The following is an 18,940-nucleotide window of genomic DNA, read 5'->3' as shown; positions in this document are numbered from 1 at the left end:
ATGGAAACCAAATCAGTAAAGAGAAAGGATTACTTTCGGTGACTTTAAAATATGCATTGTTTGAAATGGCCTCTGGTGACCAGCTTTCATGAATGGCTGACTTTACTCATGGGGCACATCGTCTGGTTTAATTATACCAGCTCCTTTGTGTGAAAAGTGCTGTTCTTGTGTGTGCTGAGAAACTAAGGTTTAAAATAAAGTAGAGTAATTAGTGAGAAAACAAATCCTGGAAGTGGAACACCATTGGGTGTTTGTAGTTTAGAAACCCAGATGAATTCTAAAGACTGGTCTACCTATAAACATCTACTTTAGGAGATACTCCAGTGACAGTAAATGTAAGTGTGCCTTAAACGTCCATAGACTTAGATCATAATCTGAGCCTTTTCAGGAAGATTTATTTAACAGGTAAGATAAGGAGCAGCTTAAGGGACTGACATGGCTTTTAAATTTTTCATTCTATAGCCTCTTATGCATAAAACTTCATAAAGTTTATTCTTTTGTAATAATCAAAATAAAATGTTAAGGTTTTATTAGCCAAAATAGTTCTGAACTTCTGTCCACTCAGTAAACTAAGACAGAAGTCATATTTTAATGTTCAGGTTTCTACAGATTCATCATTTGAATCTGTAAATGTTAGTGAAATCATGATTTTCTAATTTCTTGTTGTATCCTTTGAGTTGCTAATCCGTCTAAATACACTGATAAATAGCTCTATGTCCAGGAAGTGGTTTGAGGACAGATAGGTGGATCTGATTGGACAAGAATGTCACAAATATACTGGTGTCAATGAATGACAGGTTTCATTCATCATATTCTTTATTGCTCAGATTAATACAGTAAATTAATTTTCCTAGAAAGGCCTGTTAGCTCAATTTATTCTACTATAATGATAATTTTCCATGACTGCAGACCTACATTTCACTAGAAATTTAAGTATGCAGCTAGGGAAAAACCAATAATCTAAAGATAGTGCAGAGATTTACGTGCATGTTGAAGATGATCTTGTTGTTAAAAGACTTAGTATTATATATCTAACCAATAGCTCAAAAGATCTGAAAACAAGTATTTTCCAGTACAATTTGTGAAAGAGAATTGTAAAAATATTAATACATGAACTAATCCGAATGTTGATTTTCTTGAAAATATCTCTGAGAAAAGGCGTTGACTTCAGTAAGATGTTTGATTTTTTTTTAAGGTTCTCCTGTAAGTAATAAAGTTTGAAAGAAAATAATACAGCCAATCTCCATAATTCACCTTGAGCTAGGAGCTAGAATTCTCCTTCCTTGTCTTTTGAAATGAGTATTCATCTTTCATACTCTTCTTCCCAGAGCTGTCATCACTCTGTGTGAGGCCAGCAGGGTCCCTGGAAGGAACTTGGGTATCCACTCTGCTGTGTTTAACTCTTAGAAGGCACTAGAGAGCATTGTATTGATGGTGTCCTGGATGGCATTCAAAGGAGTCCAGTGGCATTGCAGCTTTCTCTGTATAGTCAGGTCAGGTATTCCTCTTTCCCAAATAGCTTGACTACAAGAGAGTGTTGGAGAGATACTTTCAAAATAGAAATAGGCTATCTAATTGTCTTATTACAAATATTTACTTCACCTTTAATGTATCACAAGAATTGTGAAACTTTAAAATAAGTCTGTATTGAGCCAGATTATGTACATCAATGGAAAAACTCAAATCACTCTGTTAAAAAAAATACCTGCACATGTATGTTTATTGCAGCATTGGTCACAATAGCAGGAACATGGAACCAACCGTGCTGCCCATCAAAAGAGGACTGGATTAAAAAAATGTGGTACATAAACATAATGGAATATTACGCAGCCATAAAGAAGAACAAAATCATGAACTTCGCAGCAACCTGGATGAACTTAGAGTCTATAATACTGAGTGATCTTTCACAGAAACAAAGAACTGGGTATCACATGTTCTCACTCATAAGTGGACCTTGAACAGCTATCATAATACTAGAAGAAAAGGATTAATAGTAGTGAGAAACTGCGGGGGCATTGGGGGATGGGAAGGTGGGATTGGCAGTAGTGGGAAACTGCCTGGGGGAGGGAGGCATACCTCATCAACAAGGGTACCTGCACAATGAATATTTGTATACTTAGCCCTAAATTGTGCCCCACAATTTTAAAATAAAAAATTTTTTTAAAAAAGAAAGCAACTTAAAATGAAACATGTCTAAACAATCCCCAAAGCTTTAAAAGTACATTTTTAGTACCTAAGAATGATGGAAATTTATACTGAGAGAAAGATTATGTTTCTCCATTACTTGAGAGATCTGTCTGTGTGTGTGTAAATATATTTATATACATATCTTAAGTGTGTGGAAGGGCATATGCACGTGTGTGTAGAGAGAGAAAAGATAAACACAGAAGGTACCAATGAGACGTTACGCTTGTGTCCAAGACAGTACTCAATAAACACTTTAATCTATTCCACTAAATTTCCCGGTCCTCCTGCAGTTGGGTGGGGATATATGACTAGTTGCAGCCAATAAAATGTTAGATGTGAACTGGGTCTCTTCTGGTTGAAACAATGAAAAGCTACAGCAAGATTCTCTGGTGTTTTTCTTTTCCCTCTGCTTCCTGTCTATTTATTGAAGTAACAAGACAATACTGTCCCTTTCAGCATGTATCCATGCATGCTTGGTAGGGCAAAGCTCTCTGCCACCCTGTGTGTGACTTGTAGTGTAAACGACAAATATACTTTTATTAAGTTATTGAGATTTGGAATCTCTTTATTGTTGCAACAAAACTACTTCTGCTGATTGATGCAAATATCTCAAGATACTTCAGTATAAATAGGCTATAAATGTATAAAAGCTAAGCTATAAATATATAAAACCAAAGAGAAATTTAATGAATTTAATGTAATAAACCATATATTTTAAGGCTTAGTCAAGATGCCCAAGGCCACATTCGTAGTTCATTTCATCAATATTGTTGTCCCTCCACCAGATCCATTTTAAATGAAGTTTCCAGTGCCGCTGTTTTTAGTAATCCACCTATCTTCTCATTCTCATTCTCTTGGATCTCACTGCCGCTATTGAAGTCATTGGCCATTGGTAATGATTTGGACCATAATTGATTCCCAGTGACCATCATTAGTCCAAAGAGGCACTTTGTGGCATCTGCTCCAGGAATATCAGATCTTTCTGGTTCTTTTCTTATATTGAACTCACTTTGTTTCCCTTCCTCTTGTTAATTTTATCTAAAAGAAGCTGGACTACTTAGTCTTGTACTTTTTGCATTCTCTAAAATGCCCCTGGTAAGCGAGATGAGGTCTCAAAGGCACATTTCTGCTGTACACTGTTGCTTCATTCTTATCCCTCTACAACTTCTTCTGTCAGTTCTCTTTTTCTGTGAGAAGACAGAAAGAAAAACTAGAAAACTGAAATTTACTTATTTTTTATTTTGGTAATACACCAGATCATTGAAAAAAATCTGATGTAGCCAGTCTTTCCTTTCCAATACTTGCCTGTGCTGAGCCTTCCTGGTGCGAAACTTTCGCCTGTCTTTTGTTTCCTCTCTTCTTTCTCTAAAAAACTTTGTTTCAATGCTTTTTAAAAAATGAAAAAAAAATGATGTATGCATGAATGAAGTGAAAAATAAAATCTGGTCCTCTCCCTCACCATACCCCAGGGATACCCAACTCCATTTTGTGAACAGATGACTTTTCAAGGTTCCTTCCAATTCAGGGTTCACAGTAGATGATCTTCACCAATTAGGGTTGTTGAAAGGGGAAATTAGCTTCTTCGTGGTTTCATATATATCATAATGAAGTTAGCACATCCTGAAGGCTTCCTCGAAAGAAAAGAAGTGATGTATGGGAGACTTGAAAGCCAAAATTAAGGGGAAAGGACTGTGTGCACCGACCCTAAGAAGTGCATGCGGATTGGCAGTGGGAAATGGGAAGGTGAGATGTGGATACCTGCGTCTTGCTGGCATAATCCTATTTTGCTTCACTCTGGCAATAATCTAAGTGTGTTCTGGCTAAATTCAGCTTCGAGTAATCTCCCCTACTGTCCCTTTTTCCTCTGGCCAAAATATGGTGTTGCATTGCTTTATACTAGAAACAATTCTTTTGTCCCATCTCAGAGAGGTTTATTTCTGTGACAAGTGGATTGTTCTAACTCTGTCCCTTGAATACTTTACATGTTGGAGCATTCATTTATATAATTCATTATATAATTCTGTGTTATCCTCAAATTTAAAAAAAAGAATATTATCACTCATCAACAACTGTTATTTGAGACCAGGCATTTGGGACTGAGGACAGTTTTAAGGCTTTAAGGGAAAATTGTGAATGAGAAGCTTATGAACGGGGTGAAATCTACAGCTTTAGAGGTGAATATGTAGGCTTAACTAAAGAACCAGGTGTACTGTAGGCCAGCAATTCTCAAATCTGTTGGGCTCCGGATCTCTTTATCTTATTACAATTTATTGAGGACCACCCCAAAGAGCTTTCGTTTATGTGAATTTATCAATACTCAGTAATTAAAACTGAGAAAAATTTTTAAAAAGATTTATTGATTGATTATTTTGAAAATAATAATCTATTATATGTTCATTTAAATATATATTTTTTGAAAAATAACTGCACTTTCCAAACCAAAAAATTTTAGTGAATAAAGTGGCATTTATTTTACATTTTTGCAAATCTCTTTCAGGTTTATCTGAATAGAAGAAAGCAGAATTCTTATATTGCTTCTGCATTCAATCTCTCAAAATACATTATTTTGACTAAAGTACAGAAATAAAATCTAGCCTCACATGGATAAGTAGTTGGAAAAGTGGAAATATTTTAATAGCTTTTTCAGATGCCTATAGATAGTCTTTGATACTACAATAAAGCTTCATAGGTGATAATTTCTTAAAGGTTAGTTGTGGTTAGTTGCAGTAGAAAATCTTAAACTATATCAATGAACTTTTTGTACTCTTAAATTAAAATTCACTGGTCATCTTATACTTTGAATGAATATTTTTACTCATGTATGATTTTGTAGCACTGTGGTCACTTGGGAAAAACTGGCATCCTGAGTTATGTAAATATCGTAAACATTGACACACTTCATTTTGCAATATCAAAAAATGGCATTTGTTAGCATCACTACCAACATCATCAGAAAAAGTTTTACGCACTGTGAAGCTGGCAGATGGAGGATATACAAGTTTTTTAAAATTCTGATTTGCTAGATTTCTGTCATTGGTAACAAATACTGTCAGTAGTATCCCTTGAAATGATAGGCTCATTTCATTCATTATTTGAGAAAATGTTTGCCAAATATCTAAGTGCGAATAATTATTTGAAGTAAAAATAGTGTCTCATGGCAGGAGGCGGGGGAGCTGGCTAGTTTAGCTTGCAACTCAATCACCCTGGTGAAAGCTTTTTCTCATACTTCCAAAACAGCAAGGGACTTTATGTGAACCTCTCATCTCAAAAAACAGAATATATGTTATTTAATTTTAAAGATGTGGGGTTCAACTCAGGGTTAGGTGTACAAATGTTTGTTATGCAGGTACCCTTGTTGATGAGGTGTGAAAAAATAGAATATTAAAAAGAAAATGTGGCTGGACTCGGTGGCTCAGCCTGTAATCCCGTACCTTGGGAGGCTGAGGTGAGTGAATTGCCTGAGCCCGCAGGTTCGAGACCCACCTGGGCAACTTAGTGAGACCTCATCTCTACAATAAATCAAAAAATTAGCCGGGTGTGGTAGCGCGCGCCTGTAGTTCTAGCTACGTGGAAGACTGAGGCGGAAGGATCACTGGAGCCCAGCAGGTCGAGGCTGCATGGCCGGGAGCGGCCACTGCACTCCAGTCTGGGCGACAGAGTGAGACTCCAACTCAAAAAAAAAAAGAAAATGTGTACTCAAGGTCAAAGTTTAATAAACTAATCATTTTACTGCTTCATCGTGAGTGAAGCTGGCATTTTTTTTTACTATATGTGACACTTCATTTATACTAAAACAAAAGCAGTTTTACCTACCTACTCCTCTTATGCTATCACTACAAATCCCAACACAGTAACAAAAGCAAATGATGGTGTCAGTATTCTTATCGAGATAGTTCTGACCTTGACCCTGTGTGGTAACTCATGCTGGTAATCCCAGCACTTTGGGATGCTGAAGTGAGAGGATTGCTTGAGCCCGGTAGTTCCAAACTAGCCTGGGCAACATAGCAAGACATCAGCTCTACAAAACAAAAAAATTAGCTAGGCATGGTGTAACATGCCTGTAGTCCCTGCTACTCAGGAGACGGAGGTAGGAAAATCACCTGAGCCCAGGAAGTCGAGGCTGCAGTGAGCCATGATCATACCACTGCACTCCAGCCTGGATAACAGAGTGAGATCCTGACCAAAACAAAACGCAAAAACAGTTCTAACCTGATGGACTTTCCAAAAGGATCACAGGGTCTACCAAAATTCCTAGGCCACCCTTTGGGAACTGCTGCTATGGACAAAAGCAGAATGCATTGGGCATATTGGCCTCCATGTCTCTTAGAGATCTAGTGCCAGCTGCCCAGGCGGGGACATGAGGAAGACAAAGTTCCCCTTAAACTGATAGGGGAGGTGTGGGCTTCAATTTAGTTTGGAGTATTGTGAGACAAGTATTTGTGAACTAAACTTTCTATCCAGTTGGCTAAAAGTCTTTCCAGTCATTTTTTAAAAATTTTATATGAGCTTTGAAACACTTAATGCCATGGTTATAGTTTGGCTTAACTACCCTAGACAAAATTCTGTAAAGTCTCCACACCAACTGACCATAACTACAACTGGTGTTCTTGTATCCCGCTCTTGACTGATGAATACAACACCCATTCTCAAGCCCACTCTCCATGTGTGAGCAAATCTCTTTCTACATTTCTTCCATTTCCTACTATTTCTCAAGACAAATTGTTCGTCTCTAAGGACACTTGTTGCCTACCACAAAGTATCCAATTCAAGCATTGCATCCTTGCCTCCTCTGTTAAGTTCTGTATATTGTTTGTCAGGATTTTTTTTTTCCCCTTTTTTATTTTTTTTCCTTCTGGAGCTGAAAACCAGGCAGTGAGAGGATGACAGGCTTCAAAAAGTTGTTTTTAAGAAAAGAACCATCTCTGTGTAGTTTTTCTAGAGTGTTGTGTTTTGTATGTTTTAGTGAAGGAAGCTGGGATAAAAGAGAACTCTTGCTGGCCAGACCTGTCTGAAAGTTCCATTTTCTTGACCATTCAACTCGTATGCTTTTATGAATGAATTCCCTGAATTGATAATAAACCATGTGTGGTGGGAACAAGGAAGTGGGGAGAAGTTAACCAAAGGGTGCATGCAAAGTTCCAGTTATACGGGAGGGAAAACTTTGACATCAATTGCACAACAAGGTGAGCATACTTAAAAATCGTTTATTGTGTATGTTTCAACACTGGAGTCTCACTCTGTCGCCCAGACTGGTGGGCTCCGGCGATCCTTCCGCCTCAGCCTTCTGAGTAGCCAGAATTACAGGCATGTACTACCACACCCGGCTGATTTTTTGATTTATTGTAGAGATGAGGTCTCGCTGCCCAGGCGGGTCTCGAACCCGCGGGCTCAGGCAATTCACTCACCTCAGCCTCCCAAAGGCGTGGGATTACAGGCTGAGCCACCGAGCCTGGCTTCTTGCACTTTTTATTCACCATACGGGAAGGTCACTTGATCGGTAAAAGCCACATCCACCCTGCTCTCCCCTTTCTGTATTAGGAAATGATTTCTGATGTCACTTATGCAGAGGTGCCATTAAAGCTAATTTGCTTTTTCCTAAAGGAAGAAGTAAAGTAAACAAGATAAAGAAAAGAATGATTAGCAATGTTGATTGGGTTCCAGAGAATGTTATAGGCAGCTGAATTGTTAAGGACCTTCAGTTTCGTGTGTGACTGATTACTTAAACTCCAGTGCCATGGTTTGCCCAGTGCAAGGAGGCTTGCCTGCTTCTTCCAGGTTGCTACTGACAGCAGAGGGTGGTTTACACTGTAGTAGATGCAAGGACGCCCTGTTTACTCTCTCTTAAACACACCTTTGCAGGTTTGGAGTGGTGAGCAAACGTTTGCTACTTAAAGAACCAGTCCTCTAAGAAATTTCCATATTTAACCATTTAGTCTGCCCCATGTTTCGTGGGAACAAGCCATTGTTTGACATTTTATTTTTTTCAATTTCCTGCCCTTTTGTGCTCGGATCAGGTTCCTCGTGATTTAAAACAAATGCACAGAAACCAAACAGGCAGTGCAGAATAATTGCAGGCTTTCAGTGTCCAGTATGCACAGCAGTCACTGGAATAACCCTGAGTTATTAAGAAAAGAGCCCCAGATCTTACATAGTGACTTTCACAGAGCTGGCTTGCTTGTTGCAGATAATGTAATCAGGACTGCCTGGCTGCAGACACAGATTTTTGTTTTATTTAAAAACCTATTTCTCCTTCTTCTTCCTCTTTCTCCTCCTCCTCCTCCTCTTCTTTCTCTCTTTGTCTCTCTCTCTCTCTCTCTCTCTCTCTCTCTCTCTGTCTGTCTGTCTCTCTTGCATTATAATTACAGGCTGCAGAGTGAAAAGCATTAGCACTGTTTACAAAACAGCTCATAAAGTTTAAAATAATAGGGATATGTGTGTGTTTGTGTGAAACGAAATAATGTGTGTGGCAGAAGTAAACAGTGCACAGCCTCTCTTCTTTGGCTGCCCGTCACCCTCCAGAATTTAGGGCATGAAGTAGAGTGATGGAGTCCTCTCCCCCTGCTCTGCAAGGCACTTCGTTAGTTATGCCTAGTTATCCGATGCCAGTGCATTGTTGCAGATCAAAATACAGATCCCCAGGTTATGGGGACAGAGTGACCGATGAAGCAGGCTGCCATCTAATTAATTTCAGGGCAGTCCACATTCTCATAAAGAAGTTCCCTCATGACGTTCAAGAGAAAGATTTTTTTTTTTTTTTAATGAACCCTTTGCTATCCTTCAAACATCCAAGAGAAAAGCTTTCAGCAGGTTAGTGTTCCAGAGCGAGAGGGGCATTTTTCCAACCCTTTCAAAAGCCTCCTTCTGTGCAGCTTTGCAAAGATTTTGCAGCGCGCCCCTCTGGATTGTATTTATTTATTTTTTCATGGGGAAAGGGAACCGCTAATCTCCAGCCTCGGAGTCGATCCATCCTTTTGCTTCGCAGGTTTAGATCTGCGGCAAAGCAAAACCCCCCGTGCTGGCCGCTCCATCCCCAGTGATGCCAACAACAGTAAGTCTGACGGTGGAAAGGGAGCTCTGTCCACTCAGGCACTGGCACAAGCTGAGGACACGGGCTGGACAGAGAGACTAGCCTTGCCCAGAGGAAGTGTCTTTTTTCCCTGGTGATTGATTGGGGACAGTTAGGAGCTTTTTGGAGGCTGGAAACGGTTGTCCCAGTCACTCACTGGGAAGTCTTTGTCTGCAGAAGGGACTCTCCCGGGTAGTGAGTGACATAGTGCAGATGACACATGACAGCTTTGCATTTCATTCTGCTTGCTAGGTATTCAGTATCGAGTGCAGGTGAGTCAACGTCCCCCCCAACCCACGCCCCTCGTGCCCTCCGCTCCACACATGCAAACACCCGTTCCCAAGGCACTATGGTTTCACTGGCACGGCGGGCACCTCCTCATCAATCACTAGTTCTGTTGGGGATGTGTCAAGTTCTGTTAGAGTGGGAGCAGGAAGGATGCCCTTACCACCCCTTTATGGAGCTGATTATGAAATGACAATATAATCTGAGTCATTTGTTAGCAGTTTTGAATGCTGTTTCCTTCTGTTCCTCCCTTTGGGAGCACAGACGGTAAAGTATATATAATATATACACACATTATATGCTGTTTCAAGAGACTACGTCAGATCAAAAAAATCTGTTTTTAAATCCTTGACTGATATTTCCTTTGTATTTTTTTTTCTGCCCACTCTAGGACCCCGTCTGCAGTATAGAAATTGATTATTCAACCAGGATACCTAATTCAAGGTATTAGCTCTTGTCAGAAAGCTTTTACGTTTGAACTCTGTGTTGGAAATTATATTTTGGCAACGAATTGAAATAGGAAAAGTTGGAATAAGAATAAAGGACAAAAGTGAATTTGCAAAATAATCAAGTGCTTAAAAAACTACCCAACGCCTGTGAGGGTTTGCCACTTCTGACTCATGTGCAGTTCTCTCTCTGCCAAATTATGTGCCAGTTCTGACTTATCTGTAGCTCTTTCTCTGCAACTGCATTTGAGGTTTGGTTTTCATTTTAGTCTCTCCCTGTCCCTTTTTTTTCTCCGACTGCCCAGACTTTCAGAAATCAGGAGCCTGAGACGTTTTGTCGATTTTGCGACATTGGACCAAATACAATGAAGTATTCTTGCTGTGCTCTGGTTTTGGCTGTCCTGGGCACAGAACTGCTAAGAAGCCTATGTTCGACTGTGAGATCCCCAAGGTTCAGAGGACGGTTACAGCAGGAACGAAAGAACATCCGCCCCAACATTATTCTCGTGCTCACCGACGACCAGGATGTGGAGCTGGGTGAGACACTGGATTTTTCATTCTTAATCTCTTTTGTTCAAATGATCTCCTGCGCCTCAGCCTGCTCAGTAACACAGTGGACATTGAGGGGTTTTGCACTTAATCATAATACTTTAACCAAAAACCTAGTTTATACCGGGAAGGCATTCGGTTTGTGCTATAGCATGACTTTTCTGATGTTAAACTTTTGAAACAGTCTGGGAAGACAGAGGAAGACAGTAAGCATCAAAGACTATAGAAGTCACAAATTTGATCATGTACCTTGGAAACTCTTGGTCAAGAAATCTTAGGAATATTTGGGTAAAGTTGTGTCAAAGAGCTTGAGGGTGTAACTGCAATTCTATGCAATGTATATGAATGTCAGTTAGTACTTAAGGAACTTTCAGAGGTTATTATTATTAGAATGAATTACTTATTCATAGTTTGTTACAGTAATTGGTAGGTAATTGAAAGTTACAGTGTTCTATATGTCTTTTGGTAGCTAGTTTACTTACCACCACCTTAGAGATGATGCTTTTGGAATTAGTTCACCTGGGCTAATTGTAGAACACTCAGAAAGCTTACCAAAATCTAGTGGTTCCAATTTACCTTCTGTCATCTGATTGGATTTCTCACCTTCTCTAATGACCCAGGCTAGGGTCTTGTCCTAAGCCTAGCGCCAAATTTTTCTAGTGTACTCTAAGACTGATGAAAAATTTGTCCCTACTGTTGTTGTTGTTGTTGTTTTTAGATTAGAAAATATAGTTTATTTAGAAAGTAAATTGGAGAGGGGGGTTTCACCTCCCCAAGGGAGGAGAGAGGGCCAAAGCTTGAGAAAACACGGCCTGGCCATAGCTCAAAGAGCACATGGCCATACCATAAAAGCTTGTCCCTACTGTTGTTACCACCCCTTCTCATTTTCTTTCCTGGACCCAGATTTCATACTCATGGGCATCACTTAGCTGTGCTTACCTGTGACACTGAACTTGACAGTGAGCAGTCTTTTAGACTCAGGCTTCTTTACAGAGCTCCTATGGCTCAAGTTCTTGAGGATAAAACCCTCCGTGCTGGAACTTGATCTGCATGGAAGGGAACTTTGATTTCCTGTTTGAAACCAAACTGTGGAATTCCATCAAGTTAACTCTTTGAGTAAGGCTGGAGGCAAATGTGCTAAAAGCCAGCAAGGGTCACTATTGTTGACGTCAATTCACGGAATCAGCTCACTTAAAAAAAAAAAGTATTGATTTGCCCGTGACATGCCAAAGTGAAAGGTCTTGTGTGTATGACTTTAATATGTATGGAGGTGGTACTTTAGAAGTTTTCGTTCATAGGCTGGGTACAGTGATTCATGCCTGTAACCTTAGCACTTCAGGAGACCAAGGTGGGAGGATTGCTTGAGGTCAGGAGTTCAAGACCAGCTTGGGCAACATAGCAAGACCTTGTCTCTACCCCACCCCAAATCAAAAGATTATCCTGGTGTGGCGGCAAATGTCTGTAGTCCTAGATATTTGGGAGGCTGAGGCAGGAAGATCACTTGAGACACAGGAGTTTGAGGTTGCAGTGAGCCGTGATTGTGCCACTGCACTCCAGCCTTGGTGACAGAGTGAGACTGTGGCTCCAAAAATAATAATAAATGTTTTCATTCACTTGCAGAGCAAGTAGAATGAAGTACATGCCCCTGAACTCACCTTCCTTAATGTCCCTCCCATCCATCCTTTTCACTACAGATGAGACTCTTAGACCCTCTTCATCGCTCCCATTTTTCCCCCTAAATAATTGGTCACCTGGCTTGCCTGTCCTTCCAGTCTTGGCCCATCCTGCCCATTCTTCACTTCGTTGCCCAAGTTACCTTTCAGGTATCTCTCTGATCACTGTTCTGCTTAAATCCCTTCTGTGGTTTCCCTCTACCAAGAGGATTAAGCCCCTCTCCTCTGTGAGCAAGTGTGTTCTGAACCATCAGGACCCTGCCTGTCCCTAAGGCAAATAAATCCCCTTTCCCCTGCTCTCACTCTGTGCTTCATAAAAGCAATTTCCACTTCCTGAAGGTGTCTGGTGGCTTCATCTCTCTCACCTCTGTTCCATGCCTTTGCACATCTCATCCTTTCTCTGCCTTTCTCCTTTTCTCCACCTGGAGAAACCCTGCCTGTTGTTCATGACCCAGTTCGGGTGCCTTACCCTGAGATGCTCAAGCATCCTCCCCTCCAGCAGGGTCAATGGAACTTTCCTTTGCGCTCTGTGGCCATGTCCTAGCATGGCCCCTCTCTGCTTTCAGCTTTGTCCTATAGTTCATTCATTCATTCAGTAAATATTTACTGAGCAATGACTAAGTATTGGCTTCTGTTGGAGGCAGGTGGATATAATGAGGAAGGGTGGTAGACAAGGCTTAATCAAGCCAGGTGTTTCCTACATACTTGCCTTGGTTTTCTTTTCTTTTCTTTTCTTTTCTTTTTTGAGTTGGAGTCTCACTCAGTCGCCCAGACTGGAGTGCAGTGGCCGCTCCCGGCCACCGCAGCCTCAACCTGCTGGGCTCCGGCGATCCTTCCGCCTCAGCCTTCCAAGTAGCCGGAATTACAGGCATGCGCTACCACGCCCGGCTGATTTTTTGATTTATTGTAGAGATGAGGTCTCGCTGCCCAGGCGGGTCTCGAACCCGCCGGCTCAGGCAATCCACTCACCTCAGCCTCCCAAAGGTGCAGGATTACAGGCTGAGCCACCAAGCCCGGCTGATTTTCTAGCCCAATAACATACTAAGCATTAGCTCACTTAACTGTCACAATAACTTATGAAGTAGTTACTATTACTCTCTGAGATATATACACGAGACAAATGAGGCTTAGAGAAGTCATATCGCTTGTGGTAAGCCAGTAAATTGTAAAACCCAGAACTGCATTATATTTAGGTTACCACAGCTACACATTTAGCCACTTTCATTCCATTAATGAACCAGCTACAAATATTTGTTGAACTCTCCCTAAAAACATCCTGTTAAAGTGTAGTAATGTTCTAGGTTTTCAAAGAGAGATAACAGAAGTGTAAGACGGGCCTCATTTTCTCATTGGCAAGACAAGATGACTATGAACCACAGTGAACTGTGGGTAAAAAAAATCAGAGAAAACCTCTTTTCTCAGCAGTAAACTGGTGCTGTTGGTAGTAGTTACTGCTTGATGGAGACTTTTGCCCATTCTTTGTAATGCGCTCTTAATCCTTCTTGAACGTGATTGCTCTAGATTTTGGTTGTATGTTGTTGTGGTTGTTGTTTTACCATCGTAGACATTTTTAAGTATACAGTTCAGTACTATTAAGTTCATTCACATTGTTTTGTAACCAATCTGTAGAACTCTTTTCATCTTACAAAACTAAAACTCTATACCGTTATATGATCCTCCATTTCCCTTCCCTCAGCCCCTGGCTATCACCATTCTACTTTCTGTCTCTATGAATTTACTACTCTAGGGATCTCATATAAGTGGAAGCATATTTGTCTTTTTTTGACTGGCTAATTTCACTAAGCATATTGTCCTCAAGTTTCATCTATGTTATAACACGTGTCAGAATGTCCTTTTTCAAAAGACTGAATATTTAATATTTCATTGTATATATGTACCACATTTTGTTCACCACTCATCTACTGTTGGAAATTTGAGTTGCTTACTCCTTTGTCTGTTGTGAATAACGCTGCTATGAACACAGGACTACATCTAGCCCGTCAAGACCTGGCTTTCACTCTTTTGGATCTGTTACCAGAAGTAGAGTTGTTGAATCATACGATAATTTTATTTTTCATTTTTTGAGGAATCACTTTACTGTTCTCTATAATAACCGCACCATGTTACATTCCCTCTGACTATGGGCAAAGGTTATAATTTCTCCACATCCGTGCCAACACTTGTTATTTTATGTTTTGTTTTGTTAACAGTAGCCATCCTAATGGGCATGAAGTGGCATCTCATTATGGTTTTGATATGTGTGGGTTTGATTTTGTTTTTTCCTTAAATATAATTTTGTTTGCGAAGTGCTTTAATAAATCTTCACCTAAGGCAGAACTTTTTGCACCTGTAATGCCGCAGGCAATTTTGGCTACTGTGTCTCCAGAAAGATATAACAGCCTTAAAGAACAATTATGAAAATTCTAGAAAAAGACTTTTTTTCCAATTGGGAAAGAATAAAACAATTTCGCCGCTTTGTGTGGAAAGACAAAGGCCAAGAAGGGCTGTATTCAAACTTTATGAAATCGAGTTGGAGAGAAAAGCACTTGTTCAGTGTGTCTAAGAGCCACTCCCTCAGCTTTGTCTGAGGACATGTGAAACAGAGTAAGAAGACACATAAGGAATTCATCAATAAAAGTGCTAGAACGCTGCATGTGGATAACACTTTATCTTTTTCCGGAGAACATTCTTTCACATCGTGTAAATGAGTATTGTCATCCCACTCAAGTTGGGTGGGTAAGACGAAGATTATCATCCCCGGAGGAAACATGGCGTGGAAAGATGAATGTTTATCTTACTTTTCAATTTGCTTTTTCCAGAACTGAAGAAATTATTCAGGTTATGCCTGTACCTGTAAATAGTTCAGGTTCTTAGGAGAAGATAGTAGGTGGAAGATTGACAATTGTTTAAGCTAAGAAAACACACATGGCATGGATCAACGTGAAGCTCGGGACAGTGGTTACCAGGGGAAGGAGTGGTAACTGAGAGCATCAGTAGCATCCATATTTTATTTTAAAATTGAAAAAAGTATATCTGAAGGAACTACAATCATGTTAAGCTCTGATAAAGCTGGGAGATGTTTTATTTATTCTGTTATTCCATACACTCGAAATATGTTATCAGTCAGAAGGAAGAAAATCAGAAATGCTTGAAGGACTCTGCTACCTTTCTGAGACTAGCATCAAAGAGATTGGGCTCTACATCTTCCCCAGATTGGTCCCTTGCTGCCACTCTGAGAAACAAAATGAGTCGATTGGACCCAACATGGCATTTCTTACATTCCTAGGAAATTGGACTGATATTAACATCTTGGTAACACCGACCCAATGTTTCTCTTACATCATAAGTGGAAAGAAGCCGTAAGGACATGGAGAGACTTGACTTTTTTGAAGCCGGGGTTTAAAAACAAGCTAGCCCAGATGTGTGTTGCTTGACTAGCATCCTTTTTAAAATTAAGCCAACACTTTAAAAATCAAGTGATTTCATATAAAAAGTAAACTCAGATTCTTTATCTTACAGATTCAGAAGAATGCGGGCTTGCATTCCCATAAGGCAGCCATCAGTTAAATGCTTGAAGAGGAGTCTTAGGTGGGGCACGCCCCTTCCACTACTCTCTATTGTTCCTCAATAGGCCACCAAAGAGCAGCTGCCTTTTATCATCACGCCCATACTACTGCTTTTCTTATAGTTAGGAAGAAGCTCTATAAGCCCACATATCTATTGAATGTAAAACTACAAAAAGACACAAAGGCCCTATGATTTTTTTTGAGACCTGGCTACCTTCAGTTGCCTATATTACTGTGTAACCCAGTAGGCATGTTAACTTCCACTCCTGGAAGTAACTAGTCTCAGCTTTGAATGGCTTTTGCTCTTCTGGAAGGTGGGAGGGAATAATGAGTCTTAGTGACCTGGAAACACTCCAGAAAAATTTCTTTTCTTTTTCCTTTCTTCCCCTAACTTGTATTCCCCCTTTGGTTTTAGCCGAAAACATCTGTTTGTTTGTTTCTTGCCAATTCCATAGTTTGGGTAGAAAACGATATACTATTTTGTCATGTTATTTATTCTTTTCTTGGGCTTTTAGAATTAAAATATCCAATAGATCGATAAAGTCATCTTTAATCTGGTAAATATCACTGTGGAGCGTTTCATACTTTACTATGGAAACAACTGTTGGCATGAGAAAACGATAGGGACATATTTAATACAGACCACTAAGTATTTAAAACATTAACCTTAACTCATCATGAAACAATGACGTGGACAAACAACCTCACACAATTAAGAGTTGCCTTCAGCCAGGCTCAGTGGCTCAGCCTGTAATCCCGCGCCTTTGGGAGGCTGAGGTGAATGGATTGCCTGAGCCTGCGGGTTCGAGACCCGCCTGGGCAGCGAGACCTCATCTCTACAATAAAATCAAAAAATCAGCCGGGCGTGGTAGCGCGTGCCCGTAATTCCAGCTACTCGGAAGGCTGAGGCGGAAGGATCACCGGAGCCCAGCAGGTCAAGGCTGCGGTGGCCGGGAGCAGCCACTGCACTCCAGTCTGGGCGACAGAGTGAGACTCCAACTCAAAAAAAAAAAGAAAAAAAAAGAGTTGCATTTGTTGGTTGTTATCCATCATGAAACCATGGACCACTGCAATACACGTGGAGGTATGTCTCTCCAGAAAGCCAGGTCTACAGGAATCCTACGTGGTTGGGCTTCCACAAGTGATGATAATGATGACAATATTTATTACTGAATTTCTAGTTCTAAGAGCTTTTCTAGATGTGATATACAGGATTGATGAAAAGTTTAGTGTTTAAGAGTATAAAATATTGAATAATCAAATGCTAAGATGTATGCATCAGGAAAGGTAAAGCTTTTTGTTTAAGTTGCACACGTCAATGAAGTAATTCAGGTTCTCCGTGTGACTTTAGTGAACTTGTTCATGAGTGGGACATTTTCTCCCTCCTGACCTTTTTCACATAGATGATTGGGAATCAAGTATTTGGAGCATATGGAATGATTTGAATTCCTCACCATGGTTTGTCTGTCTAACCCAGCCTATCACATATTCCACCCAAAGCGCTATTCCTGGAACCTTGATTTTTAACTGCACCAAAATTCCAAACATGATGGATCTTACAGGGTTCCCCAAGGGTGGCATTTCTCTCACTCCCAAACACCGCTGACATCTTCAGCATCCTGGCCCACAGCCGAGTGTCGTCACAGCCTCCCCCACCCTGCAGAAGCAATAGCAGATGTCCCTTGTCCCAACCTGAAACTCTGGCACTGGGACAGCATGTCTTGGCAATCCTCAGACTCAGCTGTGGCCTGGCCCTTCCCTCTCATCAAGCCAGTCCAGTCCGCAGAGCCCAGGCCAGCGACACAGACGTAACTACGGTTGCTTCAGAGCATCCGTGCCAGGCCGTCACCTCACAGGCCAATTTCAAACAATAACGAATTTGGACTTCTTGCTTGGGTGGAGGAGGAAGTGTATGTGGAGAGGGGAAGAACTAATATTTTTAATTGGATGCCAACATCAACATTTTAAGTTTAAAAGCACAGGAAAGGTAATTGATCTCTTCTTTCATCACAGCTTTTGGAATTTAAATGTAGATTACAGAGAAGAGTGGAAAGTCAGAAGAAAATGTAATGTGGTGGGGCTGAGGTGACCACAGAGGGCAGTCACAGCCAAGGGAACAGCAGTCTTCGCAGGAAGGACTTCAATGGCATCGTGCCATTTGCTCCTCGACAACCCTATGAAGTGATCAGGGGAGTTACGATTAGCTCCATTATACAGAGGGAAAATGACTTTCTCGAGCTCATCTGTGGCAAAATCCAGCTGTCTCCCCACAAGTTCAAATCCAAGGCTCCTTCTCCTCACATTCTTAACCTCTTGAGCCCCGCCTTGTGAATCTGGTTATAAGTGTTCAGTCTGACGGTTCGTATCATTCCTCTGAAAAATTGTTCTAATAACAAAAAGAACCAGCACGATTTGCATTTTAGGCACCAAAAGCCTGAAACCTACAGAAGTAAAAAGCTTCTGCTTAAAACAAAACTGAGCCCTTCCACCTTTCAGGCAGAACATTGTCTTGCCCGCCACTCTCAAAAGCTGTGAATATCTAATTATGAGTCTTATGACAGAATAGTTTTTGGTAAGAAAAATCAATGGCACAATCGCAGTGGGAATAGATACAAGGCGAGTCAGTGCTATTGATCAACATCCATCATTGCACAGCCATAAAAAAGAAGTGGAAGCCAGGCTCGGTGGCTCAGCCTGTAATCCCACGCCTTTGGGAGGCTGAGGTGAGTGAATTGCCTGAGCCTGCGGGTTCGAGACCCGCCCAGGCAACTTGGCAAGACCTCATCTCTACAATAAATCAAAAAAATTAGCCGGGCATGGTAGCGCGCGCCTGTAGTTCCAGCTGCTTGGAAGGCTGAGGTGAAAGGATCGCCAGAGCCCAGCAGGTTGAGGCTGCGGTGGCCGGGAGCAGTCACTGCACTCCAGTCTGGGCGACAGAGTGAGACTCCAACCCCTCAAAAAAAAAAAGAAGTGGGACTTGGTGCTTTCCTTACTGGTACACATTGACTAACTCAGCAGAGTGAAGGGGTTCGATTCCTGAACTCCATCTGTGTCTACACAGACAATCCACAGAGATCATAGGCAACAGTCAGCACTCGTGTGGCAATCAGCTGCTGAAGACAGACAGACCTGCAGCCCACTCATCCCTCACCTGTGCCTGAGCTACTG

General features: G+C 41.0%; 1 protein-coding gene across 1 annotated transcript in view; it reads left to right on the top strand.

Annotated features, from left to right (window-relative positions):
- Positions 1 to 18,940, top strand: part of SULF1 (sulfatase 1) — a 161,750-nt gene that overhangs the window by 59,621 nt on the left and 83,189 nt on the right. The window contains exons 3-4 of the mRNA XM_021709989.1: positions 9,930 to 9,982; positions 10,290 to 10,521. Of these exons, the coding sequence (XP_021565664.1) occupies positions 10,350 to 10,521 (172 nt within the window). The 5' untranslated portion in view covers positions 9,930 to 9,982; positions 10,290 to 10,349. The remainder of the gene's footprint in view (positions 1 to 9,929; positions 9,983 to 10,289; positions 10,522 to 18,940) is intronic.

This window comes from Carlito syrichta, unplaced genomic scaffold, assembly GCF_000164805.1.
Source record: "Carlito syrichta isolate Samal-C Ts95f unplaced genomic scaffold, Tarsius_syrichta-2.0.1 Scaffold287855, whole genome shotgun sequence".
NCBI lineage: Eukaryota > Metazoa > Chordata > Mammalia > Primates > Tarsiidae > Carlito > Carlito syrichta.
The sequence above is the reverse complement of the archived record's forward strand: the minus strand, read 5'-3'. Positions and strand labels throughout refer to the sequence as shown.